Raw genomic sequence first — 24,770 nt, 5'->3', positions numbered from 1 at the left:
TAGGGATGCGAAAGGAACCCAGGTTCTACTAGTACAGGGTATTATAGAGGAAGAAGTTCCTACTGTCTGTGTCACTGCCTTCTCTGCAACTTCTCATCTTGGAGAGTTGTCTGGACCATTGAGAGACTAGGTCATTTGCCCATCACAAACCCAGATACAAATTTAAACTTTAAAAACGCTAAATAAACTTTTTAAAGAACTACAGGGTTTGCAAGAATGTTTTTAGCAGTCAGTAGTCAGTGATCTAATATTGGATTTCTGTTCTCAATGGTCGGTAGGGTACAGGTTTACTGGATGTGAAAATGAACAGCAATGTAAAAATATATTTCAAGATTCAAGTTGAGCTGGGATAAATGGTATTTGATTATGGATACTACTTTGACCAAAAAAGGAAAAGATTTACTCATTTTCATTATTTATTTCTTCTCAATGAATTCAAGAACTGTTTTAATTCTCATCAAAAGGAACTCCCTCTCTCTCCTACTCAGGATTCTGAGATCTTAGATCATAGTTGAGGAGGACCAAAACTAAGGAAATCTCTCTATTTCCTCCTATTTATTTCAGTGCCATCCCCCTCCCTACATGCTCCCCAAAGCTGTTGAGACTGTCAGGCTTCATTTTACATCTTCCCATGATAAATTCACCAAAACTTTACATTCAATGATTATAGTTCCAGCACAATGGGGTTCTGCTTTGCTAATTCCTACCATGGGGGGTCTTTATGTTGTGGTGGGTTTGACTTTGACTCTTCAGGGCTAGTGGGTCACATACTCCTGAGTTGTACCAAATGGGAAAAGTTTTGAGGAGAGGCAAGACAATGGTCTGTACGACTGTAAGTGGAGGACCAGCCTAGATGAGCTTTAAAAGGTTCATTTCTGGAAGGTTGGACAGCAAGGGATCAATCTAACTTTCAATATTCTTTAAAAAGTGTTAAAGATAACTTAAATAGTTTACAGTTTTGGTATAAAACTATTTTTCTCCATCCATATGAAATATACTTTAAGTTTTCTGAGGATGTAAGCATTAGAACTTAGGGAAATCCTTAAGAAAATCTTCTCTCTTGATTCTCCTCCTGATCAAGCTCATATGTCTTACATGACTTAACAAATTTTTTGATGAATACTGAAGGTTAAGGACTCTGTCTGGTTTCCATAACAGGAAGCCATTGCAGTAGGAGGAGTTGTCCACATCTAAAACTATAGTAGAAGATAAAAGCATTTGGTGTCAGAGGAGAGAAAGAGGAATACTTCCAAATGAGGAGATATAGAACTAAGTGAGGAACATTACAAAGAATACCCTTTGGAAAAACAAGGTTTTCTTTATAGTTTTATAAAATAACTAGTTTCCTGGGCACTTGCCTGGCACTCATCTACACCTGTTAGATCAATTCAATGAAGCCAGTATATATTAGGTGCCTATTGTATGCAGTCTTGGTTACAAGAGGAGATATTAAGTTTACATAACTTATGGTCTAAACCCTCAAGGAACTTACAAATTAGTGGAGAGATATGACCCTCTCATAGATAACTATTATAAACAACATTGCAAGTGCCTTGACATTTTCAAATAAGGTTTTACATTCAGATCATTTCATTTCTACCTGGGTCACTGCTCTGTGCACTGAACCTACACAGAGAGGTCTCATCTACCCTGCCCCCCCATAAGATCTGAGTTCACTTGTGGAAAGTTTTGTTTCTATGTGACTTAAGGTACATAGAATTGTTATAAGGTGGTCAGCTGCTAATGAGAGTGACCTTCAGGCTAGTCCCAGGCCTCTAGACTATATATGGGTGCACATATATCATACGTACCTCTGTCCATTCCCTTCCCTTATGAATGTAAGATCCTTGAAGGAAAGGACTTTTTTTTCTTTTGTATTTCAATGACTGGCACATAGTGGATGCTTAATAAATGCTTGCTAATTAGTTGGGTGGCATAAGGACAAAATACAGACTCCATGTCATAGTGTAAAGTTAGATTGGAGTCAGAGGATCTGGATTCAAAGCCCAACTCTACTGCTTTCTTAACCTATCCATACATCAGTTTCCTTTATTTGTTAAAATTACTTGATGTAGATTATATGGCTTCTGTGGTCCCTTCCAGGGCTTCAAATCTATGTTTTTATGGAAAAATTCAAACAAAGTGCTAAGAAGAATGAGGATGAGAATGGTGATGACAACAAAGATGGCAACAATGATGATGACAGCATTTATATTGCAGTTTAAGGCTTGCAAAGCATTTTACAAATGTTATCCCATTCTATTCTCACAGCAACTTCACCAGACTATTATTATTAATATTATCTCTATTTTACAGATGAGGAAACTGAGGCTGAAAGACTAAGTAAGCACATAGTCACAGAGATGGTTAGTGTCTGAAACCAGATTTGGATCATGTCTTCTGGACTCCAGGTATAGCGTTCAATTGAAAAAAACTCAGTTGCCTCCTGGGTTAAGCAAAGTGAAATCATACCACTTGTGACTTGGGGTAGGGTGAGAAGTAGAGATAGAAAAGAGACAGGGAAGGATTCATATGAGATGTGTTGTGTTCTTTTCTTGTTTTCCAAAGGGATGTTTTGGTCTAGGTCTAGCTTTCTCCTCTTCTTCATGAAGGGATATTGAGAAGTACAGTTTGAACCATTCTTGCAGAATAGAAAAGGCAGAATCCTCTTTTTCACACACTGATTCTATGGTAATTAACAAATGCAGAGCCTCTGTGCAAAAGCTGTGGAAAAGAGAGCTGCTCCATCCACACTCAGATAGCAATCTTTGCCGTTGAAAACAAAGGACAACATGATATTATTAAGTGAGAATTCATTATGCCCAACATAAGCCTGCATCCTGGCATTCACTCAAACCCCTCAGGAGTCCCTATCTATTTTCTACATCCTGTTACTGTGTTAATTCTCAGTATTCCCTTGTCTGGCTCTCACCCATACTGTATCATTCCCTCCCTATCACAATGTCCTCTAACTCAAGGATTCAGACAATGTCATCGTTGAAAAGGGTGTTAGAGGTCATCTAATCCAACATTCTCATTTTACAGAAGAGGTAACTGAGGCCCAGAGAAGGGCAGTAATAAAATGTTATTGCTGTAAAGGACATTAGGACACAGGATAGTTACCGTGTTTCCCCGATAATAAGACCTATCCCGAAAATAAGCCCTCCCCTTACTGTGTAAGATTCCTCTAAAATAAGCCCTCCCCCGAAAATAAGCCCTATTGAGATTGCTACTGTAGTGAAGGTGGTCCCCTGCGCTACACACTACATTACGGTACCCTCTGTATGCACCGTTCCCCCCCCCCGGTGAAACGCATGCCACGCTCCGAGCTGCATCAGTGAGCGTGTCATCCTGTTCTTCCCCAGTGATTTGCTTATTGAATAAAGGTACATTTTTTTGTTCACATTTACCTGTTTATTAAAATTGCTGTCAATGTTCATTAAAATAAGCCCTCCCCTGAAAATAAGCCCTCTGGTGTTTTTCTGTCCAAAAAATTTAATAAGACAGTGTCTTATTATCGGGGAAACACGGTACATATGGGAGCATATGGGAGGGATTGTAGGATGCAGAATATAGACCAGGAATGGTCCTTAGAACATAAAATGTTAAGAGGATAGACTTAAAAGAATTCGGAGAAAGGATCAGCATTACAGTGCAGACCAAAATACTATGGTGGATGTCAACACTGGGGTGATGGGAAGCTCTCAAGAATGAAATTCAGAAAATACAAAGTGGAAAAAATTCCAGAGAAAAAGGAAAAATCATTTGAAAAGGTTAATATCGATACAACTAATTAATTTAGATTTTTATAAGAAAAATGTAGAAGATGGAAACAAAGATAGGCTAAAAACTTGGGAGTGGTGCTAATAAAAGTGCCAGCAGTGTTAAAGTTTAGAATTAGTAGAGAATTTAAGAGAAATTAATGATGAAAATATATGGATTATAAAAACCCTATATTGGGGAAAAGAAAAGAATCAAAAAAGGAATAAGTCCATTGTTTGGGGTGAATGGAGAGATGATTCTGGACAATGGGGAAAAATCAGAACTATTTAATCTCACTTCGCTTCCATTTTATCTCCTAAATGGTTTATTTGGACTAGAAAGAACAGAATCAAAAGTGGCTAATAAGGAATTTATCTCTAGGATAAGAAGGGCAATGGTAAGAGCCACTAGCTGTACTTTGGGGGTCCTGGTTTTCCAAGTATCCTGGTTCAGATGTACTACATTCTAGGTTAATTATGAAAAATAATACCGATGATAGTGCTTACCAAGGGCCAGGCACTGTGCTAAGTGCTTTATAAGCATTATCTTATTTGATCCTCACAATAACCCTGTAAAATTGGTATCATTATTATTATTCCCACTTGAAAAATGAAGAAGAATGTTAAATTACTTTCCCAGGATCATACAAGTCTTAAGTATCTGAGGCTGGATTTGAATTCAGGTTCTCTTGACTCTAGGGTCTGAATTCTACAGAGGTGACAAATATTATAATATATAGCTATATAGCAACTAGCAAATTTTTTGGGGGGGAGGAGAAGGAAAACTGGAGGTAAAGCAGGATTGTTAAAAAACAAATGTTTGATTTTTTTAAAAATAGAAAGAGAATGCTATCTGCAGGAATAGTCCTATTAGTGTGCCTCTTGGGAAAATTCTAGAACATGCTATAAAAGGGATAGTGAGTATGTGGAAATGGAAGCTGTGACCATCACAAGTCAGTATGGCTTCATGAATAACAAGTTGTTTGTATGAACTGATGCAGAGTGAAGAAAGTAGAACACAGAAAAATTAAACTATAATGTCAACAAACATCAAAAACTCAAATGAAAGCAATGACTAATCTTGCTCCTAGAGAATACATAATATCACAGCTAATATTTAATAATGAACTATTCTATGGAGTTTTAAGGTTAGCAGAGTATTTCAAATATGTTATTTCATTTAATCCTCATAAAACACTGTGAGGTGGGTATTAAGTCTAAGAAAAGCTAACTGACTTACCAAAGGTCACATAGCCATTAAGTATCTAAGTCAGGATTTTAACTCAAGTTTTATTGGCTTCAAATCTACCTATCCATTATGGCACCTAACTATATCTTGTCCTTTCTCATACTGGATAGGTCATGTCAGGGTGTTGTCTGAGTTGAGTGTGCAGAATATTGCATAATCATCACACTGCACTGGGAGTGCTCAGCATCTAATTCACAACACATAGGAGACAGGAAAGTACTTTGTCAAGTATCTACAAAGATAAAAGAAAGATCAAGGACCCATAGGGACAAAAATATTTAGAGTATTTTTTGTAGTAGCAAAGAACTGGAAATTAAGGGGTTTCCTGTGAATTGCAGAACAACTGAATAAATTGTGATATATAAATGTGATGGAAATGATAGCTCTAGTGAAACCTGGAAAGATTTCTCTTTGAGCAGATGCAGAGTGAATTCAGCAGAACCAAGAAGAGAGTTTATTCAATAAAAACAATAATATAAAAATAAGCAACTTAAAAAATTAAGGGGCAACTAGATGGCACAGTGAATATAAATAGAGGACCAACCCTGGAGTAAGGAGCACCTGAGTTAAAATCCTGCCTCAGACACTTGATACTAGCTTTGTGACCTTGGACAAATCACTTAACTCTTACTGCCTCACCTCCCCCTTAAAAATAAAGGATTTGAGGACTTTAATCAGTGATATGGCCATCTATGATTCTAGAGGTCTTATAAAACCTGCTACCTACTTTTAAATCAAGAGATGATGATCTCAGAATGAGACATATTTTGGGGGACATGGCTAGTTCAAGAATTTGTTTTCCTTTACTATGCATATTCATTAAGGAATTTAATTTTAGTTGGTTTTCACCAAACGACAAGGATGGCTAGGAAGGGAGAAAACTTACTTATTAAGTTTTTTTTGTTTATTTGTTTGTTTTTTTGCAGGGGGGAAGGCAGGTGCTCTATTCACTGCACCACCTAGCTGGCCCAACTTATTAAGTTTTTTTTTGTCTTTATTAATTTATTTTAGTTTACATGATTCATTACCACAAATCCTTGAGTTTCAAATTTTCTCTCCCTCCTCCTCCCCTCCCCGTGCCTGCATACAATCAAATATAGTATTTGCAAATACTTTCACATTAGGCATTAGTCAGGTTATAAAGAAGGATTGTAACAGATGAAATGAAGAATGGGAAAGGGGAAACAAAACCAAACAAGAAAATTAAAAAGGGCAGGTAGTTTGCTTCAATCTGGCTTCAATCTCAGTTCTTTCTCTGAATGTAAACATCTCTCTCCATCATGAGAGAGATTTTGGGGTTGACTTAAGACTCTGGATTGCTGAGAAGAGTCCAGTTTAGCAAAGTTGGTCATCACACATACGTTGTGTCTGTAATTGCGTACAAATTCCTCCTGGCTCTACTCTTCTCGCTCAGCATCAAGTCATATAAGCCTCTCCAGGTAAATATGAAGTCCATGTGCTCCTCGTTTCTTATTGCACAATAGTATTCCATAACATGCATATACCACAACTTCTTCAGCCATTCCCCAATTGATGGGCACCTCCTTAATTTCCAATTCTTTGCTACCACAAAAAGAGCTGCTATCAATATTTTTGTACATATGGGTCTTTATCCCATTTCTATGATCTCTTTGGGATACAACCCTAGAAATGGTATTGCTGGGTCAAAGGATATGAAATTACTTATAGCCCTTTAGGCATAGTTCCAGATTGCTCTGCAGAATGGTTGAATCAGTTCACAACTCCACCAACAATGCATCAGTGTTCCAATTTGTCCACATCATCTCCAGCATTTGTCATTTTCCTGTTTTGTCATCTTAGCCAATCTGACTGGTGAGATGTGGTACCTCAGAGTTGTTTTGATTTGCATTTCTCTAATAAATAGTGATTTAGAGCATTTTTTCATATGATTATAAATATCTTCAATTTCTTTCTCTGTAAACTGCCTGTTGATATCCTTTGACCATTTATCAACTGGGGAATAACTTGTATTCTTATAGATTTGACTCAATTATCTGTATATTTTAGAAATGAGTCTTTTATCAGTTACATAGGTTGTAAAAATTCTTTCCCAATTTTCCACTTCCCTCTTAATCCTGGTTACATTGGCTTTGTTTGTACAGAAGCTTTTCAATTTAATATAATCAAAATTGTCCATATTGCATTTTATAATGCCCTCTAATTCTTGTTTAGTCACAAAGTCTTCCCCTCTCCACAAATCTGACAGGTAAACTATTCCTTGCTTTCCAGATTGCAAGATCATGTACCCATTTAGACTTGATTTTGGTATATGGTGTTAGATAATGGTCTATGCCCAGTTTCTGCCATACTATATTCCAGTTTTCCCAGCAGTTTTTGTCCAATTGTGAGTTCTTATCCCCAAAACTGGGGTCTTTGGGTTTATCAAACAATAGATTACTATAGTCATTGACTGCTGAGTCTCGTGTACCCAATCTATTCCATTGATCCACTACTCTATTCCTCAGCCAGTACCAAGTAGTTTTGAGGACTGCTGCTTTATAGTACAGATTAAAATCTGGTATAGCTAGTCCACCATCCCTAGCATTTTTTTCATTAATTCCCTTGATATTCTGGACTGTTTGTCCTTCCAAATGATTTTTGTTACTATTTTTTTAGCTCTATAAGGTAATTTTTTGGTAAACTGATTGGTATGGCACTAAATATATAATTTAATTTAGGTAGAATTGTCATTTTTATTATATTAGCTCAACCCAGCCATGAGCAATTAATGTCTTTCCAATTAGTGAGATCTGACTTTATTTGTGTGAAAAGTGTTTTGTAGTTGTGTTCATATAGGTCTTGGGTTTGTTTTGGCAGGTAGATGCCCAAATATTTTATAATTTATACAGTAACTTTAAATGGGTTTTCTCTTTCTATCTCTTGCTGTTGAATTTCATTAAAAATATACAGAAATGCCAAGGATTTATGTGGGTTTATTTTATATCCTGCAACTTTGCCAAATTTAGTTTTTTTACTTGATTCTCTAAGTATATCATCATATCATCTGCAAAAAGTGATAACTTGATCTCTTCTTTGCCTAATTTGATTCCTTTGATTTCTTTTTCTTCTCTAATTGCTACTGCTAACATTTCTAGTACCAGATTGAATAAGAGGAGTAATAGTGGACATCCTTGTTTCACCCCTGATCTTATGGGAAATGCTTCTAGCTTCTCCCCATTACATATAATACTTGTTGATGGCTTTAAATAGATGCTACCTATTATTTTAAGGAAGGCTACATTTATTCCTATTCTTTCTAGTGTTTTTAATAGGAATGGATGTTATATTTTGTCAAAAGCCTTTTCTGCATCTATTGAGATGATCATGTGGTTTCTGCTAGTTTTATTGTTGATATGATCAATTATACTGATGGTTTTCCTAATTTTAAACCATCCTTCCTTACATTCAAGGAATAAATCCAACCTGATCAAAGTGCATTATTCTTGTGATAAGTTGCTGTAGCCTTTTTGCTAATATTTTATTTAAAATTTTTGCATCTATATTCATGAGGGAAATTGGTCTATACTTTTCTTTCTCTGTTTTATCTCTTCCTGATTTAGGTATCAGTACCATATTTGTGTCATAAAAAGAATTTGGTAGGACTCCTTCTTCACTAATTTTCCCAAATAGTTTGTAGAGTATTGGAATCAATTGTTCTTTAAATGTTTGATAGAATTCACTAGTAAATCCATCTGGCCCTGGAGATTTTTCGCTAGGGAGTTCACTGATGACTTGTTCAATTTCTTTTTCTGAGATGGGGTTATTTAAGTAATTTACTTCCTCTTCAGTTAATTTAGGCAACCTATATTTTTGTAAATATTCATCTATTTCATAAGATTGTCAAATTTATGTGCATACAACTGGGCAAAATAATTCCTAATTATTGTTTTAATTTTCTCCTCATTGGTGGTAGGTTCACCCTTTTCATTTTTTATACTCATAATTTGGTTTTCTTCTTTCTTTTTTATCATATTGACTAAGCGTTTATCAATTTTATTGTTTTTTTCCCCATAAAACCAGCTCTTGGTTTTATTTATTAATTCAATAGCTTTCTTAATTTCAACTTTATTAATCTCTCCTTTGGTTTTCAGTATTTCTAATTTAGTATTTAATTGAGGATTTTCAATTTTTTTTTCTAGCTTTTTCAGTTGCATGCCCAATTCATTTACCTCTCTTTTCTCTAATTTATTCATGTATGCACTCAGGGATATAAAACTTCCCCAAAGAACTGCCTTTGCTGCATCCCACAAATTTTGGTATGTTGTCTCATTATTGTCATTCTCTTTAATGAAGTTACTGAGTGTTTCTATGATTTCTTGTTTGATTCACTCATTCTTTAGGATTAAATTTTTTAGTTTCCTATAAGTTTTTAGTCTGTCTTTCCATGGCCCTTTATTGCATATGATTTTTTTGCATCACGATCTGAGAATGATGCATTTATTATTTCTGCCTTTCTGCACTGAATTGTGAGGTTTTTATGTCCTAGTACATGGTCGATTTTTGCGTATTTGCCATGTACCACTGAGAAGAAGGTATATTCCTTTTTATCCCCATTCAGTTTTCTCCAGAGATCTATCATAGCTACCCTCTTTAAAATTCTATTCACCTCCTTAACTTCTTTCTTGTTTATTTTGAGGTTGGATTTATCAAGTTCAGAGAGGGGGAGATTAAGGTCTCCCACTAGTATAGTTTTGCTATCTATTTCTTCCTCTAATTCCCTTACCTTCTCCTCTAGGAATTTGGATGCTATACCACTTGTTGCATATAAGTTAAATAATGATATTGCTTCATTCTAGATGGTGCCTTTTAGCAGGATATAGTTTCCTTCCTTATCTCTTTTAATTAGATCAATTTTTGCTTTTGCTTTATCTGAGATAAGGATTGCTACCCCTGCTTTTTTTACTTCAGCTGAGGCATGATATATTTTACTCCAGCCTTTTACCTTTACCCTGTGTGTATCCATCTGTTTCAGATGTGTTTCTTGTAAACAGCATATTGTAGTAGTATGATTTTTAATCCATTCTGCTATCCACCTCCGTTTTATGGGAGAGTTCATTCCATTCACATTCACAGTTATGATTATTATCTGTTTCTTTCCCTCCATCCTATTCCTTCCCCTGTCAATGTTTATATTTTTTCTCCCCTTCTCCCTACCCTTCCTTAATAGTTTTCCTTTTGACTAATGCCTCCCCAGTATTCCCTTATCAGCCCCCCTCCCTTTTCCTCCCCTTCCCCCTTACTTCTTCCCTCCCTACTAACAACCCCTACCTTTCGTAGCCCTTTCCCCATCCTACTGCCTGTAGAATATTTTTATACTTAATGAAGTATGTAATTTCTTCTTCTCACCAAGAGTGACAGCAACGAATCTCATACAAAGCTCCTCTCCCTCCCCTCTTTCTCTCTAATATATGTTTTGTGTCTCTTCTCCATAGAGTCCTATGCTTAACTGGTTGTTATTTCCTCCTTGCACCAGACCCAATGAGGGAAAAGCTCATATAATACTCATCTCTCTCCCTTATTTTCCTCTGCTATATTGTTTTTATGCCTCTTTGTGTGACATAATTTACCCTTTTCCATTTCATTCATTCCTCTTTTTCCACTGCAGTCCCTTTGTAGCCCTTAATAAGATTTTTTTGTAATCATTATTTTTGTGTAATTTAAACTCTTACCCTCTACTTGTCTATAAACAGTTTACTCTTATTAAATAACAGGGTGTGTGTGTGTGTGTGTGTGTGTGTGTGTGTGTGTGTGTGTATTTTCCTTCTTTACATTTCTATGTCACTCTTGCATCTTGTTTTGCAAGGAGATTGAATTTTCCATTGAGCTCTGGCTTTTTCATCAGGAAGGACTGGAAATCTGTCATATCATTGAGTGAACATCTCTTTGCCTGGGAGAATATGCTCAGTCTCAGTGAGTAGGTAATCCTTGGTTGTAACCCGAACTCTTTTGCCTTGTGGAAAACTGAATTCCATTGCCTCTGATCTTTTGGTGTAGAGGCTGCCAAATCCTGTGCAATCCTCACTGTGATTCCTCGATATTTGAATTGTTTCTTTCTGGCCACCTGAAATATTTTCTCTTTCACCTGGTAGTTCTTGAGTTTGGTCACAACATTTCGAGGACTTTTCAATTTGGGATCTCTTTCAGCAGGTGTCTGGTAGATTCTCTCGATTTCTATTTTACCCTCAGGTTCTAGTATCTCAGGGCAGTTTTCCTTAATGAGCTCTTGGAAAATGTTGTCCAGGCTCATTTTTTCATCACAATTTTCTGATAGGCCTATGATTCTCAGCTTATCTCTCCTGGATCTGTTTTCCAGGTCAGTTATTTTTCCATTGAGATATTTTACCTCTTTTTCTAATTTTTCATTCTTGTTGTTTTGTTTGACTAATTCTTGCTTGCTCATAGAGTTATTTGTTTCAATTTGGTTGATTCTGGTTTTTAGCAAATCATTTTCCTTGGTTAGTTTTTGTAGCTCCTTTTCCATATCATACACTTTTCTTTCTAAGGAGCTGTTTTCTTCATTATAATGTTTTTCTAATTCTGCAATTTTGATTTTAAAAGAATTATTCATTTTGTCTTCTATCTTTCTCATTCAGTTTTCAAAGTTCCTTTTGAGCTCATCTAGGAGAGCTTTCTGTGCTTGGGACCCATTCCCTGTTGATGTTTCAGCTGTGGGTATGGAGTCCACATTGTCTCCCTTTGAGTTTGGTTCCTCCAGACTCCAGAGTCTTTGTAGTCTGCTTTCTACCCATTTTGAGGCAGGGTCCTAGCCATGCCCTTCCTCTAGGGTTCCCAAGCCTTTACTGTTGAGGGTTTTGCCCTGGGGCAATAGTTACTATGTTTTTAGAGGGGGTGGGGGGTTGGAGCAGGCTGGGTTCACTCTTCCATCCTAGTCCTTGTAGGTCCCGATAGGATTGTTTTTTGTTTTTTTTTTAATTTCTGGACTATGGAGTAGAAGTCCCAGGAGTATTTGCTGTCCTGGACAGGGGCCCTGCATTTGGTTCTTACCTTTCTCTTTCTAGTCCCAGCCCTTTGGTGAAAGGCCTGGTAGTGGCCCTTGTGGTTGGTGGGACGACTTGCCCCCCTCATTGTTCAGTTCTGCTCTCAGCCTACCCTGACCCGTCACTTCCTGGCCTGCCCCTGCACAGCGCCATTGCTTCCTGGCCTGCCCCTCCAACTTATTAAGTTTTAACAGAATATACTCTCTCACCTTGGTTGTTTCCTCAATAGCAAAACATTAAGTTGCTCACAGCATGGAAATAATGCCAAACATTCATATGTCTGCCCTTAATATCACTTTTATTCAATAATACCCACAACAATACTTGTTCCACATCTTACCAATCCTGGTAATGGTAACATGCAGCTGCCATTGTGCCGTACTCCAGCTGCCCCCCCCCCCCCCCATATGTGCTGGTTTCCCAGGACACACATCTCCAAGACCTGTGGAATTCCAGGCTGACTTAGACCACTATTCCTATGGGCAGGGAGTCAACTATCATATTATCTTATAAACTCTATTGTTGTTCTCTCTGTGAAAGCTGCTTCTTGTTCTCTGCTTTGGACACTTCAATAAAATCAATGTTTGTTGAATTGAATTCCATTTTATTTTATTCTGATTCCCTATCTGTTTTTTTCTATACCCAGTCTTCTTACAAATTTCCCTGCTTTTTGTTAGCCAGCTTTATGTACAAACACCTTTAATGGGTTTTCCCATCATTCCTTAAGCTGCTTTCACAATGGCATTTGGTGCACAGTGTATCACTTATAATGAAATACTATGATATACAAAGTTCAAATCCCACCTCAGATACTTACTAGCTACATGAGTATGGGCAGATGATTTAAACTCGCCGAGCCTCTGCTTGCTCATCCATTTAAAAAACAAAGGAAAGAAATCGGTAATACCTACCTCATAGGGTCATTTTTGCAATGCTCAAGTGAAATAATGTATGTGAAGTATATTACAAACACATACTACTAAGTCAAAGTTAGGTTTTATTCTTCCTGCTGTTGCTGCTGCTACTATGACTATGAAACACGCTTCCCATCTTCCTGTGAATGATGAATCAGAATCGCTGTCATAAGCGTGAAGCAAAAGCTTTAATCCATCTGCAGGAATTTTCTCAGGACATGATCAAGTTAGTCAATTTTAAAGGCATCTGTATGCTAGATCTTTCCACACACATCACTTGAAAAGATTTTAAGAAGTTTGGGAAGTTTTTTGAAAGAAACTAAATGTCAACTTATTTAAAATTAATAGAGACCCAAACTTTGCAAAACTTGTTCAAGACATCTATTGTACCGCTCTATGCATTAACCTGAGATAAAGCAGCTGACTTCCACCATCTTTTGGGGAGCAGCTCAAATGCCACCTTTTCCATAAAACCTTACACCCTTCTTTTGCTCCTGATCAATTTCCTCCTCTTCTCCTCCTCCTTCTCCTCCCTCTGTCTGTCTGTCTCTCATATAGAAGATGAATTAAACAGACTTATTTTGGTACAAGACAGTAAAATGATGGTTTGTAGGTATGAGAAAAATAGCATTCCAGAGAAAAGACTATACAATCATGTGTTAAATTGTATGATTCTGAATCCCAACTCAGTCTCCATCTTCAAACTTCAGTTTTCTTCAATATGGGGACAATGATACTTGCTCTAACTACCTGACAAGGTTGTGATGAGTCTCAAATGGGGAAATACATACATACATACATACACACACACACATATATATAATTTGTAAACCATAAATCTTTATACAAATGAAAGTCATTTTTCTTATTATTCTCCAATAGGTCCTCCTTCAGGACCTCATCAGACTACAAATATTCTACTAGGGACTTTAGAAGTCATCTAAATTAAGCCTTTCATTTTTCAAATGAGAAAACTGAAGCCCATAGAGGTAATTGACTTGTCCAAGGTTTCAAAGGTATATGCATAGAAAATTTTACTATATTATCATCGTGCTGTTGCAGTAACCAAGGATTGTTCAAGGCCTTATACAAACAGAATAGAGGCTCTGGAATGCCTTTTGAAGACAGCAAAACTTTCAATATAGACCCAGGCATGTGCTGTGATTCTGTTATTGAGCATCCAACGTGGAGAAATTTGAAGATGGTCATGACTAAAAGATTGGTAACCATGTGAATATTTGGGTGGAACATGGCAAGGAAGGTTCTACAACTCATTGAAGCTTTAAAGGGTTTCATTTTGTATCAGTAGGAGTACTCACAATGATGAAGTCACTTCTCCCTCCTTAAAGTATAAGTATTCTTGGAATTGAAAATATATGAATAATAATGAAGCCTAGAGTCATCATGGATGGATCCTTGGAAGAGTCAAACCATAACTCAAAATTATTGAATGTCAGGGTTGGAAGGGCCATCTAGCTAAATTCCTACCTGCATAGAGATTTCTAATATAATGTCTCAGGCAATTGGTCATTCAGTCTGTGCTTGAAGAACTCCACTGATTGAGAACACAACCTCCAATTTGGAACAACTCTAAGTGTTAAAAAGCTTTTCTAATTTGAGACAGAAATCTGTCTCTCTACAACTTCTCTCCTTGTTCAGTTTTCTTGGTCAAAGCAGAGTAAGTCCAATCAATCCTTCTATACAATAGCCCTCTTTACATTTGAATATATTGATCATGTTCCCTCAAACATCTCCTCAAGTCCCATTTTCTCTACACTAAACATTCCTAGTTTTTTTTTCCCAAACAATCCTCATATGACAAGTTTGTCAGTGCCCTCACTGCTCTGTCCCCTTTAGACCCATGTCATTTTGTAATGCTCTACCTAAAATGCAACTTCTAGAGGTGAACCCAGTGTTTCAGATGGGATTCAGTCAGGGAAGAGGACAACAAGATATTAACTTTTTTTCAGTCTGGAAATTATGTTTTTGTTTTAAATAAATACAACCAAAAACCTAAAATACCTTACTTTTTTTTAGAATGGGGGAGGGAGAGATTCAGGTAGGGGGAGTTGCCATGAGTCTCAATTGACTCAAAATGAGTCACTAGAATGTCCAACTCTTTTTTGAACCATTTTTGGCTACCTATGCCTCCTTGATATTATACTTGCTGAGTAGTTTTAAATTTAAGACTAGGATTTTCTGAAAGATGAGATATTGGAAAGGATGTCAGCACCCTGGCCAGAGGCAGAGAGAAAGCAGAGGGTAGTGAGTGAAGTTGACACTATCACAAGAGACAGCCTGAGAATGCCTGTGCCAAGTAAAGTCCTACTTTAATTGTGTGTGTATGTGGATGACATGCTGTTCTTAAACTTAAGAAGCAGGGTATAGAGATTTTACTCCTGATAGCATTCAATTTTCTGATATTAAAGCCTTATAGTACTTTTGGCAAAGCAGAGTCATGTGAAGCTCCAGAGTTTCAGAAGGATGTAGAAAAATTTGGGGGGTTCCTGGGAATGGGGTTTTGACCCAGAGGAGCTACTTCTTCCTAGGGTGGACCATGGACTTCTTCCCTGGGGTTGGTGTAATAGCTCCCCCATGCCTCACTCAGTGCTCCTTGAGACACACTCAACAGTTAGCTCTGGTGCCTTCTTAAAGCAAGGGTCCACAATCCTGCTCCCTTTTGCTATCCCTCAGCCTTGTCAGACCATCCTCCAGATTATCATTACTTACTCCACTTCTACCCACCTCTCCCCAATGAATTTGCCTGAACACAATTTTATCTAGTTACAACTCTGTCTTCCCTGATAGAATTATTTCCCATACTTCTTCCCAGTTCATAGAATCCAGAATAAGTGACCAAAGAACCACATATATTTTAGTCTCATTTCTCTATGCAGTGAACATGCTTTGTATTGTTCAATTGACTGAGGTTTTGTTTACAAATATTGGATGAATCTACGATGATAAGACATTCCTGAGATCACCGATAACTGGAAATTTGCACCAGGGATGACTTAAGATTCTACTTCATTAACCCCAGGCTATTCTGGGGGATGGAAGAAAAAAGAAAGGACAATTCAAATGAGTTTCACAACAGGGATGAAGTTAGTCCCTGTCTATTGACCATCTAGCTAATCAATCAATATTTATTCAGCACCTACTGTGTGCTTATCACACCAAGTACTGTGCTAAGTGCCTAGGCTAGCTATAGCTGAGAAGGAGTAGGGGGAGGCAGTTAATTGCCCAGATGGGAGAGACCAGTTGCCAAGGAGTACCTTGGTACTCTCCTATCTGCCAAGGGACCAAGAAAGTTGTAACTACTCAACCTGAATCACCTCTCTTGCTTGTTGACACCTTCATGTCCAAAGTGACACATTCAATCACATGAGAGGAATATGCCTCTTCCCTTTTTGCTTCTCTACATTCTGTTCTGCCTAAGTTCAATTCCAAGCCTGTCAATCAGACTACTTTTTACAAGCAATAAAAGGCCCATTTAAGAAAAAGAAGTGCTTAAAAAAAAAGATGACATCCTGTTAAAAATAAAGCCAAGCATATCAAGACAGCCCGAAGGAATGATATTTAACAGCTGAATCCTAATGTAACCTGAAACTGCTGTGAATGGGGCCTTGTGTCTGGCTCAAGTTCACAGAGTTAAAGCATAAACCAGATTTTTCAAAGTTCTTTGCTCATGTGTTTTGACCAGTAGTCTTTGAACCTCAGCTTCCCTTTCTGTAAAATGAATATAACAGAATTTATGCTGACTGCCTCACACAGCAATGGTGAGGGAAACATTTTGTAAACCTTAAAATAACAAGGAAATAAAAAATAGGTAGCATGGAACACAGACCAGGAAAGCAAGCTGTGGAATCAGAAAGATTGGGGTTCCATTCTTCCTCAGATATAGACCGGTCAGGTGACTTAGGACAAGTAACTTAACTACTGAATGCCTCTAGTGCCTCTCTAAAATTCTAAAGTACAGAGGAGTTAGTGGTTAGTGCTCTGCCTTTGATGGAAGGTGTTTTTCCATCGTGGACCTCCCAATACTGATGTAAGCAAGCCTGTCTCACCTCCATCACATTCAAGGGGGGAAAAATACACACACACATACACATACACACATATATTTGTGAGTGTGTAAACATATATATGTATGTATCTGTATCCATGTATGTGTGTATATAAAGAGAGAGAGAGAGAGAGAGAGAGAGAGAGAGAGAGAGAGAGAGAGAATATTAAATATCTAAATACTACAAGGTCACAGTTAAGCTTCAATTTCTTCCTGATGGCTCATTTTCTTAGGCCACTGAGCAGTTTATATTAGCCTCAATCCACTCAAGCTACTTTCAAATTTTATCTCCTTGTCCAGAGGCAAAGAAATGAATACATGGAGCTAGATTACAGTTCTTTGGGTAAGAGACCAAAGCCAATTGTGCCTGAAATGAGTTGATGCCTTTTGCTTAGCTTAGAGAGTCGTTCCTGCCAGGGACAATCTAGAGAGTCACGGAGGTAGTTCAGGTTCAAAGAACAAGAAAACAGTTACCTGTCTTGTAGGACATTAAAAAGCAGAGGCCTCTAATATGCCTCAGAACAAGATGAAGTTTCACACATGGGAGAGATGAACAACAATGAATATCGGAGAAATAGACCACATCCATTCCTAATCAATTGAATGCCCATGGCTGATATTTGATTATGCCAAATTCCCAAGCACAGACACACGTTTTTCTTTCAAAACAGATCAATTGTAAACACTTCACTCATACTAAAATTTCTCTCTTTTCATCCTCATTTCCATAGGTATGTTTCTCTCTGCCTCCATGTATATGTAATCACATCTATGACCATGTGTATTTGTCTATCTCTGTCTCTGTGTGTGGCTATCTCCCCACAGTTGCATGAATATGTCTATGTTTCTCTCTCTGCACATTTAGTTTGCACATGTCTTTTCTGTAGGTACAAGACAAAACATCCCTGTTAAATAAATGCTCAACAGAATTCTTCATGGATCAATTAACCACCATTAGGAAGAGAGAGCAAACTGTGACCACATGGCTCAGACTCTTAGAGATGAGGTTCCACAAGAAAAGCTTCAATGTCAGTATTCCTGTTGTGGCAAAATGACTCTATTATGTTTCTACCAAACAAATTCTCCCCTGAAGTCAGCAAACTTCAGTTTAAATTTCTTAGAGTGAATAAGTGGCTACAAAAAGAAAAGCAGGTCTCATACCTTTCTTTTGTTTGTGGGGCATATATAGAAGTTGTCAATCACTGTAGTGATGCCTGGCTGTAAGTTGAGTTTGGTATATGAGGTCCCATAATCTGACGACCTGTAGGAAACAGAGAAAAATATTAAATGTCTGCTCAAATTTCCCAATATCCAGTTGGTATGTAACTGTAGTTGTTTACCCCAGGAATCTGCTTCCTTGGCTTCTCCAAGCACAATATTCATCCTTCATGCTCAAGTCAAGTTGAAAGCTACTTGAAGGCAGGTAGGATTTTTTATTTTTACTTTTGTTTTTATATCCACAGTACTGGGCACAGAGTTGGTGCTTAATAAATACTGTTTGACTGATTGATTCAATATCAGCTTTAGTAAAATAACCAGAAATGCACTGTAGGTACCATCTCATCTTCTCACCTTTTTCCCTTACTTCTCCACTGATATACCCCACCTTTTATCCAAATTGGTCTCTTTCTGGTCTGGTTCTTAAAAATAATCTGTGCTTTCCTCCCTCTGTACCTTGGCTCAAACGATTCCCTGGAAAAGGCTTTTTGACCCTACCTCTGCCTGCTAAAATCAGCACCATCCTTCAGAGCTAAGGCAGCTCAAATGCCAAGTCCTCCATCAAGTCTTCCTTCATCTCCACAGTTGGAAACCAAAAAGTCCTAGAATCTCAGTTTTGATAGGAGGATCAAGTGGCATTTAGGCTATGTTAAATATAAATAGGAATCCTACAACATCCCTAACAATTGTACATCTAGCTTTCAGTTGAAGACCTTCAGTGATAGGGAACTTACTACCATCTCTGCAAACTTATAGCTGGTTGTAAAGTAATGTTAATCGTACCCTGATTATCCCCCAAGAATAAAAATTCCCTTCCTTTCAATATAACTATTCTTAGTATAAATGTTAGGAAGAAAGCAATCTAATGGAGAAAGAATGAACAGATTTGAGGTATGGAAGGGACCTCTGAGAAAATCCAGTCCAATCCATCCCTAAAAAGGAATCTACTCGCTAAAACATTAATTAGGTAGTCCAATCTCTGCTTGAAGACATCTATGGAGTGGAAACTCACTGTCTTTTTATGCAGCCTACTTCATTCTTTAATTTATTCTCATTGTCTTTACATTGAGCCTAACCCTAACATTCAGAAATTTGCACCTACTGCTTCTAATCTTGCTCTTGGGAGCCAAGAAGAAGTCTGATCCTTCTTTAAAATGGCATCCCTGAATAGTTAAAATCAATTGCCATCTCCTCAATTTTCTAAAAAGCTCTTTCCTTCTTCAGACTGATGACTCTCAATTCCCCTATCTAACATGGTACAATCTAGAATGGGGGATTGTGTCCTGAGATCTGCAGATAAATTTCAGGAGGTCCATAAACTAGGATGGGTAAAATAACATTTCTCTTTACTACCTTCTAACCAAATTTAACATTTCCTTCAATTATTTCTAGATATTAATCTTCTAAGGAGTCCATAGGCCTCATCAGACTGTCAAAGGGGTTTATCTAACATACCCAAAAGGGATCTAACATAACCACAACAATTGTATGAAGAATCATTATCTGATTATTGACTGGGAATGGATCACAGGATTATAGAGTTTGAGCTAGAAAGGGCTCTGGAAGTCAAGTACAACTATGTCACATTATAGATGTGAAAAGGGGTTATGGGACTAGCTCAGGTTCACAGAACTAGTAAGGATCTGAGCAGTGATTTGCACCAAAATCTTTCCTGCTTCCCAAGTCCAGTGCCTTATCTACTATATGGTTCTGCCTCTTGGAAAATAAACTATTTGGCACATAGGATGTTGAACATATATTGAAGCTGTTGAATGACTCATAGCCTTCCCAGACTCTGAACCCGCCAAGGTGAATTCATTTGTAAAAAGACATACTTGTTAAGCCAAATGAATCTCCACTGTCTGGAATGCTCAAGGGTGGGATAAAGTGAAGTATAGAATTTCAAGCATGTCTGGGGAGATATTTTAAGACTGAGGGGCCCTGCCCAGGGCCCTTTAAAATCACACTATGGTGACCACTTCCATGCCTACATTGCATGAAGCTGGAACTACAGTAAGCTTCCCCCCCACACACTTTTTTTTAACAGTCTGTTTGCTTTCTCAGTCAGACATTGTTGAATTAAATAACCCATCAAACCTGAATTCATGACTTCTTATGACCTTAATGTATAAACACAATGGGTCATGCATGTTTTATGCACAATCATATGCACAAGTTGACTCTAAAATGAACTTTGTTCGTTATTCACTGCTACGATAATGAGCTTTGGGATGGGGACCAGTAGTAGGAAGTAGAGGTTGAGATCCACTACAAAGGATCCAACCCACTTCCCAAACCAGTTTCACACTGAAACAAGGACAGTAATCATGGAGTTGTTTTATGAACACAAATGCTTTTGCATTTATTATCTTTAAATACATGATTTCATTTTGACTTCATGGCAAACCTTTAAGGCAGCTAAGACAAATATTGTTGGAGAAGCAGATTTCTGCAGGAGATAGAGCACTGGATTTGGAACCAGAAATTTAGGCTTTGCTCTGCTCCTGTTGCATCTCCGTGACTTTGAACAAATGACAATCTCTCTGAGTCTAAGCACCATCTAGGACAGACTTACTGGGAGCAAGAGGACTTTGGTTGATATCCTAGCTCTGCTACTTATAAACTCTCAAGTGACGTGTGTCTTCCTCTTTTGGTTAAAGGTAGAACTCTCCTCTCCCCTTTGGAACAGAAATTCCTTAATGTTAGGTTTTTGACTAGCATGATGCCTCATACATTACTTACTAAAGCTTCTTAAAATAAAAGTAACTGAAAAATTTGAGCATAATCAGGAAATTCTTGTCACCTTTCTCTTTCCAAAAAAACAGATTTTTAAATGTCTCTCTTCCTAAAATTGGGTGTCCTGAATTGAATATGACATTCCAGGTACAGTCTGTTCTTGTCAGTACACATATTCTAAAACTGAAGGAGCTTGTGGTCTAAGCAGTCAAGGTAAGCTATGATGTGAGGGACAGAGGACCAGGCCAGGAATCAGAATCTTCTAGTTTTCTACTGACCACGTTTTTACCACTGGGTCTTTAGTGATGTGCTAGTAAATGTTTAACAATTGATTCACCAGGAGGGATAAAAACAAGAACAAAACCCAAAACAAAAAACCTTGTATGTACAATACTTTTAAATTTCTGCACTATTAACATTTTCTCTATTACTTTTTGAAGTCTGAACAATCAACGAAAATATAAATCAAACCCTGATTTGTGATTTCCAAGATGTAAATGCTCAAACCGAAAATTTAACAACTGGCTCTCCCAAAAAGCGAATGCTGACATCAGCACACTCCTGGAGGAGTCTTCAAAATCTAAGGGATTGTAGACATCATCTTTTAAGTACTATGACCCACTTTACAAAAGATAATACAAAATAGTGGCTTAGAGTAGGAGCTGTCTTATCCAGGATGAGAACCCAGGACTCTTGAATCAAAACCCAGTGATCTTGACATTGCAATACAATGACATTTCTAACAACATACTCATCAATTTAGGTATTGTTTGAAAGATAACAACATGCCAAGAGCAATTTTGAGTTCCTAGAACAACTAAAACAGTGAATTAATTTGATATATGCCATGTAAATGCTCACAGAATAGGAATTGGTCTGTATTTCATCAGGAAAAAAAAGAAACGAATCAACACCTTTACTCAGGAGCCCAAACAACTCCTCTTCCCTCTTGGCACTCAGAGAAATGATCTTTCCCTGGTTATGCAGCTCACTCACAGAAGAGATGGTAATAGAACCCTGGTCTCTTTATTCCTTGTCTAGTGCTGGTTTTCGCTATGTGACAGAAAGTTTGGAAATCTGGGCCCTAGCCCAGGTGACATGATTAGATCCATCATCTTGGACATATTGCTTCCAAGAGGCTCCAAGCCACAGTTTCCTCTTCTGGAAAATAATGGGGCTGAATCAAAATGCTTCTAAAGTCTCTCCCAGCTCAAACATTATATGTTCTATGTCACCTGAAGAAAGTGAATGGCAGAAGAGAGGAACAAACAAGGCTACAGATTCTTTCGCAGACATCTTTCTTGCTAAAGCAAACTGCCTTCCAATTAGGAATTCTAAAAAGGCCCCCAGTAACAGCATTGAAAAGGTGAACACCATGTTCCTGCCACTATTTAGATGGGCATTTGCATGTGTAAACATATATTTGTCTCCCATGGCAATGTAATTAAGAAAGCACTTACTTTAAAAGCCTTAGGGGAATTGATTTTCTTTGTGAGGAAAGGATAGAAAACAGGAAGACCAATAGAAAAGGTTATTGATCCAGAGGTTCAAAAAATTCTGGAACCAGAGAACAAATTACCTTGTTTATCTGGTTAAATGCACTCTTTAGGACTGATTCTACTTTTGGCTCAATTACATGGGGTTAATACAGCTAATAATAATAATACATTGTTATTATTATTACCAGTATTAGTAATAGTAGCAATTTAACTGGTAGTATTATTGATGTGCTAATCAGGATTCTAACCCAGATCTTTTGACTTCAAAGTCAATATTTTTTCACACTATACTGGGCTGAAAAATCCAGACTAGACTGGACTTGGGAAGATGGAGGGAGATACTCTAAAGCTAACTGGTTTATTTTGTTATGCTTGTGGGATGTTATGGATGAGAAAATCCCTCTACCAATGCAGATATATACCTCCTCTGAAATTTATAGACTTTGAAAATTCCCTGGTAGCAGAGACCATTTAGTGAGCTGTCCAGGGTCACAGAGCCAGGATGTGGTAAAGAAACAACAGTAAAGAAAAGCCAGGTCTTTCTGACTCTGATGGCAACCACATTAGCCTGTCTCTCAATAATAATTGCTTTCTGATTACAGAATATTTAAATGCATCATCTCCTTTGATCCTGACAATAACCTTGTGAGCTATCTGGTGCAAATATGATCATAGTCCTGTGTAATAAGCACTGGCTCAGACATCTGAAGGGTTGAGTTTGAATCCTTCATCTGGAATTTAACTGTTGTTGTGACCTTTAGCAAATCATTTAACCCTCTGGCCCTCTGTTTCCTCAACTATAGAATAAGGTGGTTGGGTTAGATGGGGGAAGGAAAAAAAATTATTAAGCACTTACTATGTGTCAGGCATTGTATGATTTATCAATATTTGATCCTTATGATAACCCTTACTTAATACATAACTTCTAAAGTGTTTTCCATGTCTTGTTCTACAATGCATCTCCCATCTCCGCATCATTTCATAGGCTGTCCCTCCTCACCCTCATGTAGAAGAGTCAGTAAGCATTTACTAAGTACCTGGTATGTGATAGCTAAGGGCTGAAGATACAAAGAAAGGAAAAAGGGAATTCCCACCCTTAAGGAGCTCCCAGTCTACAAAACATAAAAAGAACCTGAAAAGGAAGAGAGGATACTAAGTGTCAGGAACATGATAAAGCCCAGTGGGAAATGATGAGGTGAATGCCCTGGGAGGCCTTGATGAATTGAAGATTTCAGAGGAGTTCTCCAATGTCTACCTTCTCTGATTAGAGGGAGGAAGTGGTCCAAGGAGCAAGGGGTGCTGAGGAGGTTTAGAGTCAGGAAGACCTGAATTCAAGTCTTGCCTCAGACCCTTACTAGCTGTTCCATCTCCAGTTGTCCCGATCGATATCTGGCCACTGGACCCAGATGGCTCCAGAGAAGAAAGTGAGGCTGGTGACTTTGCACAGCCCTCCTTCACTTAAATCCAATACACTTGCAAGTCATGGCATCATCTTCCTGATGTCATGATCTTCCTTGAGAATGAAAGACAAACCATAACTCCAACTACTAGCTGTGTGACCCTGGGCAAATCACTTAACCTTGTTTGCTTCAGTTTTCTAATCTGCAAGATGAGATGGAGAAGGAAATAGCAAACCACTCTAATGTATTTGCCAAGAAAACCGCAAATGGGATCATGAAGAGTTAGACATGACTGAAAAACAACAACAAATCCTTTAAAATATTTACTTTGAATTCATTCTAAGTATATTTAGTAAATACTTATATGTGTGGATTCTGTGTTCCCTGATAGAATGTCAATTCCTTGAGGACAGAAACTGCTTCATTTCCATTAATGCATCCCTTGCCCCACTGCAGAAACTTAAAAAAAATTCTTGCTGATGGAATAATTGATCCTATAATTCCCATTTTACAGGCAAGGAAATTAAGAGCCAAAAAATCCTGATTTTCCCAGGGGCATGTAGCCAATAAAGTGGCAGAGAGGGGGCCTGAAACTAAGTCACTTAATTGGGCTGTACAGGTATCCTAGGTATAGAGTCCTGGGCTTAGAGTCAGTAAAAAAATGAGTTCTAACTTGCTCAGACAATTACTAGTTGTATAATACTGGGTAAGGTCACGTTACCTCTTTTACCTACAATTTCTTCATCTGTAAAATGGGGGCAATGATAGCACCTACCTCTCAGTGGGCTATAGAAAGGATCACATCTACTAAGATTTTACACATTTTAAAGAGCTTTGTAAGTGCAAGGTATGATGCATCATCATCATCATCACGACCACCACCACCACCACCACCACCACCACCAACA

General features: G+C 37.7%; 1 protein-coding gene across 3 annotated transcripts in view; it reads right to left on the bottom strand.

The window, feature by feature from the left end:
• SORCS2 (sortilin related VPS10 domain containing receptor 2) overlaps nucleotides 1-24,770 on the bottom strand; it is a 1,276,597-nt gene that overhangs the window by 465,214 nt on the left and 786,613 nt on the right. For all 3 annotated transcript variants that reach the window (XM_069070295.1, XM_069070289.1, XM_069070305.1), the window contains exon 3: nucleotides 18,171-18,270. In XM_069070295.1, coding sequence (XP_068926396.1) covers nucleotides 18,171-18,270 — 100 coding nt within the window. The remainder of the gene's footprint in view (nucleotides 1-18,170; nucleotides 18,271-24,770) is intronic.

Source organism: Petaurus breviceps, unplaced genomic scaffold (assembly GCF_028583685.1).
Source record: "Petaurus breviceps papuanus isolate PSGF00001 unplaced genomic scaffold, PetGlider_PUasm1.0 140, whole genome shotgun sequence".
Taxonomy (NCBI): Eukaryota; Metazoa; Chordata; class Mammalia; order Diprotodontia; family Petauridae; genus Petaurus; species Petaurus breviceps.
The sequence above is the reverse complement of the archived record's forward strand: the minus strand, read 5'-3'. Positions and strand labels throughout refer to the sequence as shown.